This window comes from Oncorhynchus clarkii, chromosome 17 (assembly GCF_045791955.1).
Source record: "Oncorhynchus clarkii lewisi isolate Uvic-CL-2024 chromosome 17, UVic_Ocla_1.0, whole genome shotgun sequence".
NCBI lineage: Eukaryota > Metazoa > Chordata > Actinopteri > Salmoniformes > Salmonidae > Oncorhynchus > Oncorhynchus clarkii.
In genome coordinates, this window is record NC_092163.1 from 9,213,131 (window position 1) to 9,232,413 (window position 19,283).

The window sequence follows — 19,283 nt, forward strand, 5'->3', positions numbered from 1 at the left end:
GGGACTGTCCACCCAACACCAAAAGGCTAATACAGGTTACTACAAATGTTGTTATTGTTGTAACAGAATCAGTAAATCCTGCAAGAATTATATTTCACCAGAAATGACGTGGTAGCAAATGGCATAAGAGTGGAAATCCCCACTACTCCCAGACACAGAGCAGCCAGACTCTTTTTCAATAAACAATCAGTAATTCATGCTCGCTAAACTGAACCAATACGCCTACATCTATTTGCACACAATTGACCAACAGTTTCAACAAATCACATCAAATGCAGGTACGTGATTGTTTCATAATGATTGCTAATAACATTTTCTATTGAATAACATTTACATTATTTACGTCGAACAAACGGTCAGATCCTGAAATGTAACTTCCGTATTTTTATTTTGTAAGCTAAAAATGAGTCTAAAAGTTTGCATTGTCAAAGACATGACAACGCGATCATACTAAGATAAATATTAAAACGTGTAAGTGTTTCCGGGTGAATTTACTTTTATTTGACGGTTTTCAAAGTATTTGACAAAGGCCGTACAGTATGAAGCTATTCAAACTGATGACGTCATCTATTCTAACGCGAACTGCGCATGTGCGGACCGTCAAATCAAAGGCAGGACTACAATATAAAGTTTTTTCGAAAATGAAAACGTATCAGTTTTTACTTTCAGAGGTTGGAGTAATACCATGTTCAACTATTTAAGACATTGGCTCCAATCTAGCTTGTGCCTTTAGATTTCGAGAAAGTTAACAACTTCGGAAGAATCTTTCACTTCTCTAATTGACTTCTGAAACCCCGGGCTGGTCTGTTTGGTGTGTATCGCAATCTTTCCTGGAAGTCTCGTCTTGCACCTCTGGGTTTCGAAACCCTGTATTTGACTGCCTAGAAGAAGCGCGAAGCATGAAAAGTTACATCCGTTTATTTAGAATGTCTCTCTTTCCACAGTTTGCCGGTGTAACAACTTTTTTTTTTTGCATTTTCTAAATTTACATTAATTCAGAACCCCCCCACCCAATATGATATATATATATATATTGGTCAACTCTAGCCACTTTAATAATGGAAAAATGTATGTAATAAATGTATCACTAGCCACTTTAAACAATGCCACTTTATATAATGCTTGCATAGCCTACATTACTCATCTCATATGTATATACTGTACTCTATACCATCTACTGCATATTGCCGATGCCGTTCGGCCATCACTCAATCCTTTATTTTATGTACATATTCTTATTCATTCCTTTACACTTGTGTCTATATGGTAGTTGTTGTGAAATTGTTAGGTTAGATTACTTGTTGGTTATTACTGCACGGTCGGAACTAGAAGCACAAGCATTTCGCTACACTCACATTAACATCTGCTAACCATGTGTATGTGACAAATACATGTAGATTTGATTTGATATTAAATTACTTCGTTTTAAATTAACTAACGTCATGTTCCATTGGTCAGACATTACTGACACCTGCCAGATCTGACAACGGCTGGATAGCTATTTTATATATCAGCCAACCACATCATATGTTACAGCAGTCTGGTGCCCAACGGCACAGCTGATGATATGCCACTCACCCATTGGTTGATGAATGCAACCGCTGAGCAGGGGAACACGACCTTTAGGACATGATACTGACGTAAAGAGAAAGGTTCAGTTCACAGGTTATTGACATGCGAATCCCAACACAGAGTTTAATTGTTTAGTGCAATATATATATATATATATATATATATATATATATAACTAATTTGGCCAAATAACTGAGTTGCGATAGTCTGTTATGTACTTGTTGTGTCAACTTCATATCTTGACTGTAAATGTCTTCATGCTATTTTGCTAAGTCTGAGTTGAGGTATTTAACATCAGTGTTTTGTAATATATTTTTTATGAAAGATGGCGTTGCCGCTGCCCAGCAGCCCGCCACTGGACTTGATCGGTAATGACAGCCTGCAGGACTGGGAAGTGATTGGTGGAGGGGGATTCGGACAGATCCACAAGGCCAGGCATATAAAGTGGAGGTTTGATGTGGCCATCAAGTTGCTGCATTATGATGATGGGTAAATATGACCATCCCACGGCCGTGCATAAGACATTGTGTTCATTCTGTTTGCTCCAGTCACAATCTCTAAATAAAGGCCCTGGCCAATATGAAAAAAAAACTATCTGAACTGCATTACATTTAATACATAACGTACACCACCGTTCAAATGTTTGGGGTCACATAGAAATGTCCCTGATTTGAAAGAACAGCACATTTTTTGTCCATTAAAATAACATCAAATTGATCAGAAATACAGTGTAGACATTGTTAATGTTGTAAATTACTATTGTAGCTGGAAACTGATGATTTCTAATGATCATTAGAAAACCCTTTTGCAATTTTGTAAGCACAGCTGAAAACTGTTGGTCTGATTAAAGAAGCAATAAAACTGGCCTTCTTTAGACTAGTTGAGTATCTGGAGCATCAGCATTTGTGGGTTCGATTAGTAATTTACAATATTAACAATGTCTACACATGAAATACTGGGGTAAACTGGTCTGTGTAGCTCAGTGAAATACTGGGGTAAACTGGTCTGTGTAGCTCAGTGAAATACTGGGGTAAACTGGTCTGTGTAGCTCAGTGAAATACTGGGGTAAACTGGTCTGTGTAGCTCAGTGAAATACTGGGGTAAACTGGTCTGTGTAGCTCAGTGAAATACTGGGGTAAACTGGTCCCCTTGTAGCTCAGTGAAATACTGGGGTAAACTGGTCTGTGTAGCTCAGTGAAATACTGGGGTAAACTGGTCTGTGTAGCTCAGTGAAATACTGGGGTAAACTGGTCTGTGTAGCTCAGTGAAATACTGGGGTAAACTGGTCTGTGTAGCTCAGTGAAATACTGGGGTAAACTGGTCTGTGTAGCTCAGTGAAATACTGGGGTAAACTGGTCCCCTTGTAGCTCAGTGAAATACTGGGGTAAACTGGTCCCCTTGTAGCTCTGTGAAATACTGGGGTAAACTGGTCTGTGTAGCTCAGTGAAATACTGGGGTAAACTGGTCTGTGTAGCTCAGTGAAATACTGGGGTAAACTGGTCCCCTTGTAGCTCAGTGAAATACTGGGGTAAACTGGTCTGTGTAGCTCAGTGAAATACTGGGGTAATCTGGTCCCCTTGTAGCTCAGTGAAATACTGGGGTAAACTGGTCCTGTGTAGCTCAGTGAAATACTGGGGTAAACTGGTCTGTGTAGCTCAGTGAAATACTGGGGTAAACTGGTCCCCTTGTAGCTCAGTGAAATACTAGGGTAAACTGGTCTGTGTAGCTCAGTGAAATACTGGGGTAAACTGGTCCCCTTGTAGCTCAGTGAAATACCTGGGTAAACTGGTCCTGTGTAGCTCAGTGAAATACTGGGGTAAACTGGTCTGTGTAGCTCAGTGAAATACTGGGGTAAACTGGTCTGTGTAGCTCAGTGAAATACTGGGGTAAACTGGTCCCCTTGTAGCTCAGTGAAATACTGGGGTAAACTGGTCTGTGTAGCTCAGTGAAATACTGGGGTAAACTGGTCCTGTGTAGCTCAGTGAAATACTGGGGTAAACTGGTCTGTGTAGCTCAGTGAAATACTGGGGTAAACTGGTCCCCTTGTAGCTCAGTGAAATACTGGGGTAAACTGGTCCTGTGTAGCTCAGTGAAATACTGGGGTAAACTGGTCTGTGTAGCTCAGTGAAATACTGGGGTAAACTGGTCCCCTTGTAGCTCAGTGAAATACTGGGGTAAACTGGTCTGTGTAGCTCAGTGAAATACTGGGGTAAACTGGTCCCCTTGTAGCTCAGTGAAATACTGGGGTAAACTGGTCCTGTGTAGCTCAGTGAAATACTGGGGTAAACTGGTCCCCTTGTAGCTCAGTGAAATACCTGGGTAAACTGGTCCTGTGTAGCTCAGTGAAATACTGGGGTAAACTGGTCTGTGTAGCTCAGTGAAATACTGGGGTAAACTGGTCTGTGTAGCTCAGTGAAATACTGGGGTAAACTGGTCCCCTTGTAGCTCAGTGAAATACTGGGGTAAACTGGTCTGTGTAGCTCAGTGAAATACTGGGGTAAACTGGTCCCGTGTAGCTCAGTGAAATACTGGGGTAAACTGGTCCCCTTGTAGCTCAGTGAAATACTGGGGTAAACTGGTCCTGTGTAGCTCAGTGAAATACTGGGGTAAACTGGTCTGTGTAGCTCAGTGAAATACTGGGGTAAACTGGTCTGTGTAGCTCAGTGAAATACTGGGGTAAACTGGTCTGTGTAGCTCAGTGAAATACTGGGGTAAACGGGTCCCCTTGTAGCTCAGTGAAATACTGGGGTAAACTGGTCTGTGTAGCTCAGTGAAATACTGGGGTAAACTGGTCTGTGTAGCTCAGTGAAATACTGGGGTAAACTGGTCTGTGTAGCTCAGTGAAATATTGGGGTAAACTGGTCTGTGTAGCTCAGTGAAATACTGGGGTAAACTGGTCCCCTTGTAGCTCAGTGAAATACTGGGGTAATCTGGTCCTGTGTAGCTCAGTGAAATACTGGGGTAAACTGGTCTGTGTAGCTCAGTGAAATACTGGGGTAAACTGGTCCCCTTGTAGCTCAGTGAAATACTGGGGTAAACTGGTCTGTGTAGCTCAGTGAAATACTGGGGTAAACTGGTCTGTGTAGCTCAGTGAAATACTGGGGTAAACTGGTCTGTGTAGCTCAGTGAAATACTGGGGTAAACTGGTCCCCTTGTAGCTCAGTGAAATACTGGGGTAAACTGGTCTGTGTAGCTCAGTGAAATACTGGGGTAAACTGGTCTGTGTAGCTCAGTGAAATACTGGGGTAAACTGGTCTGTGTAGCTCAGTGAAATACTGGGGTAAACTGGTCTGTGTAGCTCAGTGAAATACTGGGGTAAACTGGTCTGTGTAGCTCAGTGAAATACTGGGGTAAACTGGTCCCCTTGTAGCTCAGTGAAATACTGGGGTAAACTGGTCCCCTTGTAGCTCTGTGAAATACTGGGGTAAACTGGTCTGTGTAGCTCAGTGAAATACTGGGGTAAACTGGTCTGTGTAGCTCAGTGAAATACTGGGGTAAACTGGTCCCCTTGTAGCTCAGTGAAATACTGGGGTAAACTGGTCTGTGTAGCTCAGTGAAATACTGGGGTAAACTGGTCCCCTTGTAGCTCAGTGAAATACTGGGGTAAACTGGTCCTGTGTAGCTCAGTGAAATACTGGGGTAAACTGGTCTGTATAGCTCAGTGAAATACTGGGGTAAACTGGTCCCCTTGTAGCTCAGTGAAATACTAGGGTAAACTGGTCTGTGTAGCTCAGTGAAATACTGGGGTAAACTGGTCCCCTTGTAGCTCAGTGAAATACCTGGGTAAACTGGTCCTGTGTAGCTCAGTGAAATACTGGGGTAAACTGGTCTGTGTAGCTCAGTGAAATACTGGGGTAAACTGGTCTGTGTAGCTCAGTGAAATACTGGGGTAAACTGGTCCCCTTGTAGCTCAGTGAAATACTGGGGTAAACTGGTCTGTGTAGCTCAGTGAAATACTGGGGTAAACTGGTCCCCTTGTAGCTCAGTGAAATACTGGGGTAAACTGGTCCTGTGTAGCTCAGTGAAATACTGGGGTAAACTGGTCCCCTTGTAGCTCAGTGAAATACCTGGGTAAACTGGTCCTGTGTAGCTCAGTGAAATACTGGGGTAAACTGGTCTGTGTAGCTCAGTGAAATACTGGGGTAAACTGGTCTGTGTAGCTCAGTGAAATACTGGGGTAAACTGGTCCCCTTGTAGCTCAGTGAAATACTGGGGTAAACTGGTCTGTGTAGCTCAGTGAAATACTGGGGTAAACTGGTCCCGTGTAGCTCAGTGAAATACTGGGGTAAACTGGTCCCCTTGTAGCTCAGTGAAATACTGGGGTAAACTGGTCCTGTGTAGCTCAGTGAAATACTGGGGTAAACTGGTCTGTGTAGCTCAGTGAAATACTGGGGTAAACTGGTCTGTGTAGCTCAGTGAAATACTGGGGTAAACTGGTCTGTGTAGCTCAGTGAAATACTGGGGTAAACGGGTCCCCTTGTAGCTCAGTGAAATACTGGGGTAAACTGGTCTGTGTAGCTCAGTGAAATACTGGGGTAAACTGGTCTGTGTAGCTCAGTGAAATACTGGGGTAAACTGGTCTGTGTAGCTCAGTGAAATATTGGGGTAAACTGGTCTGTGTAGCTCAGTGAAATACTGGGGTAAACTGGTCCCCTTGTAGCTCAGTGAAATACTGGGGTAATCTGGTCCTGTGTAGCTCAGTGAAATACTGGGGTAAACTGGTCTGTGTAGCTCAGTGAAATACTGGGGTAAACTGGTCCCCTTGTAGCTCAGTGAAATACTGGGGTAAACTGGTCTGTGTAGCTCAGTGAAATACTGGGGTAAACTGGTCCCCTTGTAGCTCAGTGAAATACTGGGGTAAACTGGTCCTGTGTAGCTCAGTGAAATACTGGGGTAAACTGGTCTGTGTAGCTCAGTGAAATACTGGGGTAAACTGGTCCCCTTGTAGCTCAGTGAAATACTGGGGTAAACTGGTCCCGTTTAGCTCAGTGAAATACTGGGGTAAACTGGTCCCCTTGTAGCTCAGTGAAATACTGGGGTAAACTGGTCCTGTGTAGCTCAGTGAAATACTGGGGTAAACTGGTCTGTGTAGCTCAGTGAAATACTGGGGTAAACTGGTCCCCTTGTAGCTCAGTGAAATACTGGGGTAAACTGGTCTGTGTAGCTCAGTGAAATACTGGGGTAAACTGGTCCAGTGCAGCTCAGTGAAATACTGAGGTAAACTGGTCTGTGTAGCTCAGTGAAATACTGGGGTAAACTGGTCTGTGTAGCTCAGTGAACTACTGGGGTAAACTGGTCTGTGTAGCTCAGTGAAATACTGGGGTAAACTGGTCTGTGTAGCTCAGTGAAATACTGGGGTAAACTGGTATGTGTAGCTCAGTGAAATACTGGGGTAAACATGTCCTGTGTAGCTCAGTGAAATACTGGGGTAAACTGGTCTGTGTAGCTCAGTGAAATACTGGGGTAAACTGGTCCCCTTGTAGCTCAGTGATATACTGGGGTAAACTGGTCCCATGTAGCTCAGTGAAATACTGGGGTAAACTGGTCTGTGTAGCTCAGTGAAATACTGGGGTAAACTGGTCCCCTTGTAGCTTAGTGAAATACTGGGGTAAACTGGTCTGTGTAGCTCAGTGAAATACTGGTTTAAACTGGTCTGTGTAGCTCAGTGAAATACTGGGGTAAACTGGTCCCCTTGTAGCTCAGTGAAATACTGGGGTAAACTGGTCTGTGTAGCTCAGTGAAATACTGGGGTAAACTGGTCCCTTTGTAGCTCAGTGAAATACTGGGGTAAACTGGTCCCCTTGTAGCTCAGTGAAATACTGGGGTAAACTGGTCCCGTGTAGCTCAGTGAAATACTGGGGTAAACTGGTCCCCTTGTAGCTCAGTGAAATACTGGGGTAAACTGGTCTGTGTAGCTCAGTGAAATACTGGGGTAAACTGGTCCCCTTGTAGCTCAGTGAAATACTGGGGTAAACTGGTCCCCTTGTAGCTCAGTGAAATACTGGGGTAAACTGGTCCCGTGTAGCTCAGTGAAATACTGGGGTAAACTGGTCTGTGTAGCTCAGTGAAATACTGGGGTAAACTGGTCCAGTGCAGCTCAGTGAAATACTGGGGTAAACTGGTCTGTGTAGCTCAGTGAAATACTGGGGTAAACTGGTCTGTGTAGCTCAGTGAAATACTGGGGTAAACTAGTCTGTGTAGCTCAGTGAAGTACTGGGGTAAACTGGTCTGTGTAGCTCAGTGAAATACTTGGGTAAACTGGTCTGTGTAGCTCAGTGAAATACTGGGGTAAACTGGTCTGTGTAGCTCAGTGAAATACTGGGGTAAACTGGTCTGTGTAGCTCAGTGAAATACTTGGGTAAACTGGTCTGTGTAGCTCAGTGAAATACTGGGGTAAACTGGTCTGTGTAGCTCAGTGAAATACTGGGGTAAACTGGTCTGTGTAGCTCAGTGAAATACTTGGGTAAACTGGTCCCGTGTAGGTCAGTGAAATACTGGGTTAAACTGGTCCTGTGTAACTCATTGAAATACTGGGGTAAACTGGTCTGTGTAGCTCAGTGAAATACTGGGGTAAACTGGTCCCCTTGTAGCTCAGTGAAATACTGGGGTAAATTGGTCTGTGTAGCTCAGTGAAATACTGGGGTAAACTGGTCTGTGTAGCTCAGTGAAATACTGGGGTAAACTGGTCCCCTTGTAGCTCAGTGAAATACTGGGGTAAACTGGTCTGTGTAACTCAGTGAAATACTGGGGTAAACTGGTCTGTGTAGCTCAGTGAAATTCTGGGGTAAACTGGTCCCCTTGTAGCTCAGTGAAATACTGGGGTAAACTGGTCTGTGTAGCTCAGTGAAATAATGGGGTAAATTGGTCTGTGTAGCTCAGTGAAATACTGGGGTAAACTGGTCTGTGTAGCTCAGTGAAATACTGGGGTAAACTGGTCTGTGTAGCTCAGTGAAATACTGGGGTAAACTGGTCTGTGTAGCTCAGTGAAATACTTGGGTAAACTGGTCTGTGTAGCTCAGTGAAATACTGGGGTAAACTGGTCCTGTGTAGCTCAGTGAAATACTTGGGTAAACTGGTCTGTGTAGCTCAATGAAATACTGGGGTAAACTGGTCTGTGTAGCTCAGTGAAATACTGGGGTAAACTGGTCTGTGTAGCTCAGTGAAATACTTGGGTAAACTGGTCCCGTGTAGCTCAGTGAAATACTGGGGTAAACTGGTCCCGTGTAGGTCAGTCGGTAGAGCACCATTTTAGGGTTCTAGATAGCACCTTTTTTTTAAAGAGTATAAACACACAGTGAAAGAAAATGTAGTATTTACCATAGTAATTAACGTGGTGTTTTTGCTCTTTGTAGTATACTGTAGTATTTATTTAATTTTAATTTTGCGGACATTACCGTAGCTTTTACTAAAGTGTTTTAGTTGTTGTTGTGTTTTTACATAGAAGTGCTTTCTTCTTGATTACACCGACAGGGGCAATATTAAAGCAGCACATTTTACACAACCTGTAGATCGGTAGAACTGGAGTCTGAGCGGATCATTCAGAGCTTCTGCTCTTTTCTTGAACCTTTTCTGAAAACCGTTGACAGGATCACATTGTCTGTCAGTTGAATGAGCTCACATCCGCGACTATTCACGTGTACATATCCATTTTAAAACGTTTGACGGTAAAATATTCAGAAGGCATCAAGTCGTACAGCTTTTAAGACACCTTGTTACCACGATGCTGTGAATAATGTGACATCATAATGTGACATCATAATCTGACATCATAATCTGACATCATAATGTGACATCATAATGTGACGTCATTAATGTGACATCATAATGTGACATCATAATGTGACATCATAGTGTGACATCATAATGTGACATCATAATGTGACATCATAATGTATCTGGGTCACTATGGACATTTTAAGACATTATTGGGCGTACTACAGTTATATTTCATACAGGTATGGTCAAGCAAAATGAATCCAATAAGACCCCATTGAGTTGTTTGGCGGCCATATTTCTGTCGGGTTACTGTGTCCATCCTGTGATGGCCCTGTATCTACAAATCTTTTTTAAAACCATGTTCTAGCTGTGTGTGTGACATGTGGTGCCTCTATCAACAAAGTGTACAATCCAAAAACATAGCTTCCCTTCTTCGTGGAATTCTATGGCTAAACTTCCAACAGTCTAATGTCAATGGCACAATATGGCTGATTTTTAAACAATAGTTGTAGCTGGTCCTTTCAAAGTGGGTTATGTTATACATCATTAGAAAGGTCAGTATCAGTATCACTCGTCAAACAAAGTTAAAATGTATGTTTCTTTTTTAAAGCAATTTATACAGGTAATTCTAATATTTAACCTAAAGTTATGTTGACCTGAACCTTTCCCCAAAATGAGTCTGATGGATAGCTGTGACTCTAAAGGGTGTGCAGTATGTGATAAATAACTTGTTGGCTTGGCTCATGGACTATAATCCCTGTCTTTATCCCCCCCCCCCACACACACACACCTCATTCCAGCTCTAGCACTTCCCTGCTTAAGGAGGTAAAGAATATGCAGAAGGGAGGGAGCCCCCATGTGGTGAGGATTCTGGGGGTGTACCAGGGGTGCCCTCCCTCTCCAGGTAGAGGCCTCTCCACCCAGCTGGGTATTGTGATGGAGTTATTGAACATAGGCTCCCTGGCCACCCTCCAGGCCAGCCTCTCTGGCCCCCCACCCTGGCCCCTGGCCTTCCGCCTGGCCCACCAGATCGCTCTGGGAATTAACTTCCTTCACAACCTTCCTCAGCCACTTCTGCATCGCGACCTGAAGCCCAATAACGTGCTGCTGGATGACAACCTTAATGCAAAGGCAAGTCCCAAGATCCTGAGTCTCTACTAGTGGTGAGATACGTCTGAACTATATGCAGTCATCACTACCCACAGGCAGTATACATGTTTACTGAACATTACTATTTCTGTTTAGTCTATGTTAAGCCCATCTCTCTCTCTTTCTCTCTCTCACACGCTCACTCTCTTTCTCTCTGTCTCTCTGTCTCGCTGTCTCTCTCTCTCTCACACGCCCACTCTCTTTCTCTCTGTCTCGCTGTCTCTCTCTCTCTAGCTTACAGATTTTGGCCTTGCTGAAGTCTCCCATAGTGTTTTGGAGATGTCCAGAGAAGAGCCCGGGAAGGAAGGAGGCACTCTAAGCTACATGCCCCCTGAGGCTTTTGAATCATCGTATGAACCAACTCGAGCCACTGACATCTACAGGTACAACACAGAGAGACAGCACTCACTGACATCTACAGGTACAACACAGAGAGACAGCACTCACTGACATCTACAGGTACAACACAGAGAGACAGCACTCACTGACATCTACAGGTACAACACAGAGAGACAGCAGTCACTGACATCTACAGGTACAACGCAGAGAGACAGCACTCACTGACATCTACAGGTACAACACAGAGAGACAGCACTCACTGACATCTACAGGTACAACACAGAGAGACAGCACTCACTGACATCTACAGGTTCAACACAGAGAGACAGCACTCACTGACATCTACAGGTACAACACAGAGAGACAGCACTCACTGACATCTACAGGTACAACACAGAGAGACAGCACTCACTGACATCTACAGGTACAACACAGAGAGACAGCACTCACTGACATCTACAGGTACAACACAGAGAGACAGCACTCACTGACATCTACAGGTACAACACAGAGAGACAGCACTCACTGACATCTACAGGTACAACACAGAGAGACAGCACTCACTGACATCTACAGGTACAACACAGAGAGACAGCACTCACTGACATCTACAGGTACAACACAGAGAGACAGCACTCACTGACATCTACAGGTACAACACAGAGAGACAGCACTCACTGACATCTACAGGTACAACACAGAGAGACAGCAGTCACTGACATCTACAGGTACAACACAGAGAGACAGCACTCACTGACATCTACAGGTACAACACAGAGAGACAGCACTCACTGACATCTACAGGTACAACACAGAGAGACAGCATTCACTGACATCTACAGGTACAACACAGAGAGACAGCACTCAGAATGCACCGCGGACATTCGATAACTCTCTCTATTTCCTCTGTCTCAGTTACGGCATACTGCTGTGGTCCATCTTCACTGGAAAAGTGCCCTATTATGCAGATAACCCTCGTAAGTGGTAATTCAGTGTCACTGTTAAGCACACACACATTAACACACACACATTAACACACACACATTAACACACACATTAACACACACGTCTTCCTCACCGTCTCTCCTCCATCTCACCCGTCACTACTCACTATTATTGACACTTTCTTGTTCTCTTACTTCACTCTCCTGTAGATCTCCAGTCCAGTATGGTGAGGTTCCGGGTCCCCTTGGGCGACAGGCCTCCTCTGGAGGCAGTGGACAGGGACCAGGCTGGTGGGCTGGGGGAGATGGTGGACCTCATGGTGAATTGCTGGGACCAACAGCCTTCTAATAGACCTCATTTCCTGGGTGAGACTACAGGAAGGTTGTTTATACTTTGCCCTGTCACTTGATGAGTAACAGGTGTCATTAATCATGATAATGAACCTTTTTTTTTATACCTTGATATGTTGCTAGGTTGTTCGTATTGGAACCCAGGACCAAATACTGACTGGACATTTATGTCAGCAGTCTGTCACAAGAGACTATTTGGTTGTTAACTCGTTCTGCCTATTATTCAGATTGCCTCACTGTGACAGAGAGAACATATGAGAGGCACAAGCAATCAATAAACGACGTTGTCCATCAAGTGCTCCTCAAACTGGTACTGTACAAGACACTCTGATTCAAAGCCTCTCGTTCTATATGTGTAACGTTCACTTATAGCAACGTAGCTGAACAACTCCTCATTTTAGCTCCACCTTCTCTCTCTCTCTCTCTCTCTCTCTCTCTCTCAGGAGGAGGAGAGGATGAGAAGACAGGAGGAGGAGAGGATGAGAAAACAGGAGGAGGAGAGGATGAGGAGACTGGAGGAAGAGGAGAGAGAGAGACAGGAGGATGAGAGGATGAGGAGACAGGAGGAGGAGGAGGAGAGAGAGAGACAGAGTAAGTACATGTTTGTTGTTATAATCATCAACATTACTATGTACTGTAAATTACACTATTTTAATAATTTACTTGATAATTCTTCAGCATATAATGGTGCCTCTATATTCTTCTTTTTTTTAATTCACAGAAACTGGTCTAGCTCATCTGAGGATAGTTCTGGTGGGGAAGACTGGAGCAGGGAAGAGCGCAACAGGAAACACCATCCTGGGTGGGGAGGGGTTTAAAGAAGACTCCTCCCCTGAGTCTGTGACTGCTCAGTGTGAGAAACAGAGTGGGGAGGTGGATGGGAGGAAGGTGGATGTGATTGACACGCCAGGACACTTTGACACGTCAGTGACTGTAGAGGAAATGAAAGGTGAACTAGAACGGTGCTTCTACATGTCAGTCCCGGGACCCCATGTGTTCCTGCTGGTGATCAGACTGGGGAGGTTCACAGAGGAGGAGAGGAACACTGTGAAGTGGATCCAGGACAACTTTGGAGAAGAAGCCTCAAAGTACACCATGGTGCTGTTCACTGGAGGAGACCAGCTGAGAAAAAAATCTGTTGAGCAGTTTGTAGGAGAAAGTGTTAACCTCCAGGATCTCATCAGCAAATGTGGAGGTGGATATCACTCTGTCATCAATGACAGTGACAGTAGCGCCAACCCTGACCAAGTCCCAGAGCTGCTGAAGAAGATAGAGGAGATGGTGAAGAGGAACGGAGGACAACACTACACCAACGAGATGTACCAGGAGGTCCAGAGGAAGATCGAAGAGGAGGAGGAGAGGAAGAAAAAAGAGGAAGAAATGAAGAAACAAGAGGAGGCGATCAGGAAGCGGGAAGAAGAGGTGAGGAGAGAGGAGGAAATGAAAAGAGAGGAGGAGTTGAGGAAGATAGAAGAGGAGAGACAGGAGGAGAGGAGGAAGGCGGAAGAGGAGACGAGGAAGATGGAAGAGGAGAGACAGGAGGAGAGGAGGAAGATGGAAGAGGAGAGGAGGAAGATTGAAGAGGAGAGGGGGAAGATGGAAAATGAGAGGGGGAAGATGGAAAAGAAGAGGAGGAAGAGGAGCAGGAGAAATTGGTTCGAACGGCTTTTAAACCTTTAACCTTGTTGTGGCCAGCACCATGTCCTAACCCACTGAATGGAACTGTGTGTACTTTCATCTTTATACAAACATTAACCAGACATTTAACATCATTACATGACATAATCATACCAATCTTCAACTTTCCTTTCACATTAAATCCCTGTTCTTCAATAAATACAAAAACATGCTGATTATTACTTACTAACTGGGTCGTTGATTGTAGACTTTACTCTCTGTAGGAAGGTCATTGACTCTGGATAAAAAAAATATGCTGTCTGTTTCTATGACTGTATATGGCTCAGCTAATGATAAACCTTCCCCCTAACCCTCCTTTGAGCTTCAGCCACCAGCACCATCTCCCACCTAAACTCAGTTGTTTTTCTTCTGGTCATTAGTGTCCACTGTCCACCAATGTTATTTAAGCAATAACACACAAGGGGGTGTGGTAGCCTAGTGGTTAGAGCGTTGGGCCAGTAACCAGCAGGTAGCCTAGTGGTTAGAGCGTTGGGCCATTAACCAGCAGGTAGCCTAGTGGTTAGAGCGTTGGGCCATTAACCAGCAGGTAGCCTAGTGGTTAGAGCGTTGGGCCATTAACCAGCAGGTAGCCTAGTGGTTAGAGTGTTGGGCCATTAACCAGCAGGTAGCCTAGTGGTTAGAGTGTTGGGCCATTAACCAGCAGGTAGCCTAGTGGTTAGAGCGTTGGGCCATTAACCGAAAGGTTGCTAGATTGAATCCCCGAGCTGACAAGGTAATGATCTGTTGTTCTGCCCCTGAACTTGGCAGTTAACCCACTGTTCCTAGGCTGTCATTGTAAAAAATAATTTGTTCTTAACTGACTTCCCAGTTTAAAAAATAAAATAATATATACTGTATATACATACTACGGTCTGCTATACCATGTCTGTCAGCCAATCAGTATTCACGGCTCCAATCTCCCAGTTTATAATAAGGAAAGATTCTGGAAAATATGCTGTCTGTTTCTATGACTGTGTCATGACTCTCCTGTGACGATCTGAAGGATCAGGTTAGAGTGGGTCTGCTCTACAGCCTGTTCTCTCTCGTAGAGGGGGAATGTCATGACTCTCCTGTGACGATCTGAAGGATCAGGTTAGAGTGGGTCTGCTCTACAGCCTGTTCTCTCTCGTAGAGGGGGAATGTCATGACTCTCCTGTGACGATCTGAAGGATCAGGTTAGAGTAGGTCTGCTCTACAGCCTGTTCTCTCTCGTAGATAGGGAATGTCATGACTCTCCTGTGACGATCTGAAGGATCAGGTTAGAGTAGGTCTGCTCTACAGCCTGTTCTCGCTCGTAGAGGGGGAATGTCATGACTCTCCTGTGACGATCTGAAGGATCAGGTTAGAGTGGGTCTGCTCTATAGCCTGTTCTCTCTCGTAGAGGGGAATGTCATGACTCTCCTGTGACGATCTGAAGGATCAGGTTAGAGTGGGTCTGCTCTACAGCCTGTTCTCTCTCGTAGAGGGGGAATGTCATGACTCTCCTGTGACGATCTGAAGGATCAGGTTAGAGTGGGTCTGCTCTACAGCCTGTTCTCTCTCGTAGAGGGGAATGTCATGACTCTCCTGTGACGATCTGAAGGATCAGGTTAGAGTGGGTCTGCTCTACAGCCTGTTCTCTCTCGTAGAGGGGGAATGTCATGACTCTCCTGTGACGATCTGAAGGATCAGGTTAGAGTGGGTCTGCTCTACAGCCTGTTCTCTCTCGTAGAGGGGGAATGTCATGACTCTCCTGTGACGATCTGAAGGATCAGGTTAGAGTGGGTCTGCTCTACAGCCTGTTCTCTCTCGTAGAGGGGGAATGTCATGACTCTCCTGTGACGATCTGAAGGATCAGGTTAGAGTGGGTCTGCTCTACAGCCTGTTCTCTCTCGTAGAGGGGGAATGTCATGACTCTCCTGTGACGATCTGAAGGATCAGGTTAGAGTGGGTCTGCTCTACAGCCTGTTCTCTCTCGTAGAGGGGGAATGTCATGACTCTCCTGTGACGATCTGAAGGATCAGGTTAGAGTGGGTCTGCTCTACAGCCTGTTCTCTCTCGTAGAGGGGGAATGTCATGACTCTCCTGTGACGATCTGAAGGATCAGGTTAGAGTGGGTCTGCTCTACAGCCTGTTCTCTCTCGTAGAGGGGGAATGTCATGACTCTCCTGTGACGATCTGAAGGATCAGGTTAGAGTGGGTCTGCTCTACAGCCTGTTCTCTCTCGTAGAGGGGGAATGTCATGACTCTCCTGTGACGATCTGAAGGATCAGGTTAGAGTGGGTCTGCTCTACAGCCTGTTCTCTCTCGTAGAGGGGGAATGTCATGACTCTCCTGTGACGATCTGAAGGATCAGGTTAGAGTGGGTCTGCTCTACAGCCTGTTCTCTCTCGTAGAGGGGGAATGTCATGACTCTCCTGTGACGATCTGAAGGATCAGGTTAGAGTGGGTCTGCTCTACAGCCTGTTCTCTCTCGTAGAGGGGGAATGTCATGACTCTCCTGTGACGATCTGAAGGATCATGTTAGAGTGGGTCTGCTCTACAGCCTGTTCTCTCTCGTAGAGGGGGAATGTCATGACTCTCCTGTGACGATCTGAAGGATCAGGTTAGAGTGGGTCTGCTCTACAGCCTGTTCTCTCTCGTAGAGGGGGAATGTCATGACTCTCCTGTGACGATCTGAAGGATCAGGTTAGAGTGGGTCTGCTCTACAGCCTGTTCTCTCTCGTAGAGGGGGAATGTCATGACTCTCCTGTGACGATCTGAAGGATCAGGTTAGAGTGGGTCTGCTCTACAGCCTGTTCTCTCTCGTAGAGGGGGAATGTCATGACTCTCCTGTGACGATCTGAAGGATCAGGTTAGAGTGGGTCTGCTCTACAGCCTGTTCTCTCTCGTAGAGGGGGAATGTCATGACTCTCCTGTGACGATCTGAAGGATCAGGTTAGAGTGGGTCTGCTCTACAGCCTGTTCTCTCTCGTAGATAGGGAATGTCATGACTCTCCTGTGACGATCTGAAGGATCAGGTTAGAGTGGGTCTGCTCTACAGCCTGTTCTCTCTCGTAGAGGGGGAATGTCATGACTCTCCTGTGACGATCTGAAGGATCAGGTTAGAGTAGGTCTGCTCTACAGCCTGTTCTCTCTCGTAGAGGGGGAATGTCATGACTCTCCTGTGACGATCTGAAGGATCAGGTTAGAGTAGGTCTGCTCTACAGCCTGTTCTCTCTCGTAGAGGGGGAATGTCATGACTCTCCTGTGACGATCTGAAGGATCAGGTTAGAGTGGGTCTGCTCTACAGCCTGTTCTCTCTCGTAGATAGGGAATGTCATGACTCTCCTGTGACGATCTGAAGGATCAGGTTAGAGTGGGTCTGCTCTACAGCCTGCTCTCTCTCGTAGATAGGGAATGTCATGACTCTCCTGTGACGATCTGAAGGATCAGGTTACAGTGGGTCTGCTCTACAGCCTGCTTTCTCTCGTAGAGGGGGAATGTCATGACTCTCCTGTCACGATCTGAAGGATCAGGTTAGAGTAGGTCTGCTCTACAGCCTGCTTTCTCTCGTAGAGGGGGAGAGCGGGAAGTCGGCTGTTTTATGGTCGGTCATAAAATACACTGCCCCTATGCTCTGTAGTGTTCGAGATTGGAATGTAAACTGTGGAATACAGAGAGACACTTGGACATCAAAAGTTTAATTAATTAAACAATATTTCTACTTTTGAGAATGTGGCAATGGTCCGTGGACACTAAGAGACAGTCATGACGAGCGTGTTTCATTTGGTGATCTCATGAAGGACAGGAAACACACATTACTGTATCTCTGTTTGTGGACACTTTCAAGGTTTACATCTACATTTTGTGAAACGTATGTGATTAAACATGAAACTATTTGTGAAAAGATGTAATGCGATGTTAACCTTCAAAATGAGAGAATTGTCTTCCATGTAAAGTATTAACCAGGTCAGTGGCCACGCCCACGTGATCATAGACATTACGTCAGCGTCATGGACCGCCCTTTTCTCAGAAGTGTATAAAACCCACTCCTGGCGAAATTTACATTAGACCAGACAGCGTGCAGCGATGGCTACACAGCTGGAAATGGTTCAAATCTGAGACTATAGATGACTACAGAATAAGAGCAAATACTAGCTGTTCATGTGTAAACGATTAGAATTTCAATGAATATAATTATCAACTGTGCGTAGTGAATCCATTTTGTCTTTCCCGCTCTTTTATCTGTCCCCACCCCTTTCCATTGTCTACCAAGCCGTCATACCGGTTTAGTCCACGTAGGGACTTATCAATGCATTGCGTTAGTAACCAATATCTACTGTTTGTTTGTTATGTATTTCTGTGATTATTTAGTTAGTTAGTAAATAAATAATTAAGCCAATTTGTATATCGCTGATTCATCATTTAGGCTAGGGTTCGTGCAGATATCCAAGGGTTTGCGACTTTCAATAATGTAAACTGATGAGGTAATAATGATACATTAATACAAGACTGTACTCGATTTGGAAAATAGAGACTATAAAAATTTCCCGTGGTGCCCTGACTTCCTAGTTAATTAAAGTTTGCATGATTAGTTTAATCACATAATTACACATATAGAATTTATTTGATAAAAAAAAGCAGTCTTCACATGTAATGATAGTCACAGACACGACAACTTTTTTATGGCTCAGCTAATGTTAAAACGTACCCTAACCCTCCTTTGAGCTTCAGTCACCAGCAACATCTCCCACCTAAACTAATGTTTTTCTGTTCATTAGTGTCCACTGTTCACCAATGTTATTAAAGAATGGTTCCCTCCTTCTGGTTGCTTTCCTGGTTTCATGGCTACTTGTGCTCGTCTCATCCTGTTTGTTTGCCGACATCAGACTCGTTTTGTTTGTATTTACATATGAGATGTAATTCACTCTCTACTTGCTGACGTAAAAATGAAATCATCCATAATTCTAGTGAGTTTTCCCCTCTGGTATTTTATTGAGACTCAGAGAACTACAGATGTACGAGAGATTCAGGACAGTTATACCCTTTTATACAATGGGTGGGTCTAATCCTGAATGCCGATTGGTTAAAACCGCATTCCAGTTCGTGTCTATTCCACAAGTAAACAGCTCTGAATACTGTCTGTGATTTAATAAGGAATGATGATGCAGGAACATCACAGACAGCCTTTGAGTTTGAATTCCTCTCACACACAAACTTAAGGTAGATTTGATTTGATTTGATTGTATTATTAAGCGTCTTCAGAATGCCCACATTGGTTTATAAGACAATGTATTCATCATTCCTAATTGCATTTACAGTGTTAATAGTCTTCAAAATCTAGAACTAAAATATTGCCTGCTTTTATTTATTTATCCCTTATTCTATCAGGTATGTTGATTGAGAACTCATTCTCATTTACAGCGACAACCTGGGATGAATGATCCAATTGGAAGCTGAGGGTGATTAGGTGACCATGATGGTATGAGGGCCAGATTGGGAATTTAGCCAGCACACCAGGGTTAACACGCCTACTCTTATGATAAGTGCCATGGGATATTTTAGTGAACACAG

The 19,283-nt window shown here is 44.5% G+C and overlaps 1 protein-coding gene across 1 annotated transcript; it reads left to right on the forward strand.

The window, feature by feature from the left end:
- Nucleotides 1-151: 151 nt before the first annotated feature.
- LOC139370219 (receptor-interacting serine/threonine-protein kinase 3-like) lies at nucleotides 152-18,108 on the forward strand. The gene is made up of 9 exons (XM_071109573.1): nucleotides 152-278; nucleotides 1,898-2,061; nucleotides 10,089-10,419; nucleotides 10,672-10,820; nucleotides 11,692-11,753; nucleotides 11,931-12,086; nucleotides 12,299-12,381; nucleotides 12,515-12,662; nucleotides 12,793-18,108. Exons 1-9 carry the CDS (start codon nucleotides 273-275, stop codon nucleotides 13,749-13,751), a joined length of 2,058 nt encoding a protein of 685 aa, XP_070965674.1. The 5' UTR covers nucleotides 152-272; the 3' UTR covers nucleotides 13,752-18,108.
- Nucleotides 18,109-19,283: the final 1,175 nt, after the last annotated feature.

What these genes read in the sequence shown, in the direction of transcription:
- LOC139370219 (XM_071109573.1), top strand. An exon ending in ATGACAACCTTAATGCAAAG is followed by an intron (nt 10,420 to 10,671) that starts GCAAGTCCCAAG and finishes CTCTCTCTCTAG; the next exon opens with CTTACAGATTTTGGCCTTGC. An exon ending in TAATAGACCTCATTTCCTGG is followed by an intron (nt 12,087 to 12,298) that starts GTGAGACTACAG and finishes CCTATTATTCAG; the next exon opens with ATTGCCTCACTGTGACAGAG.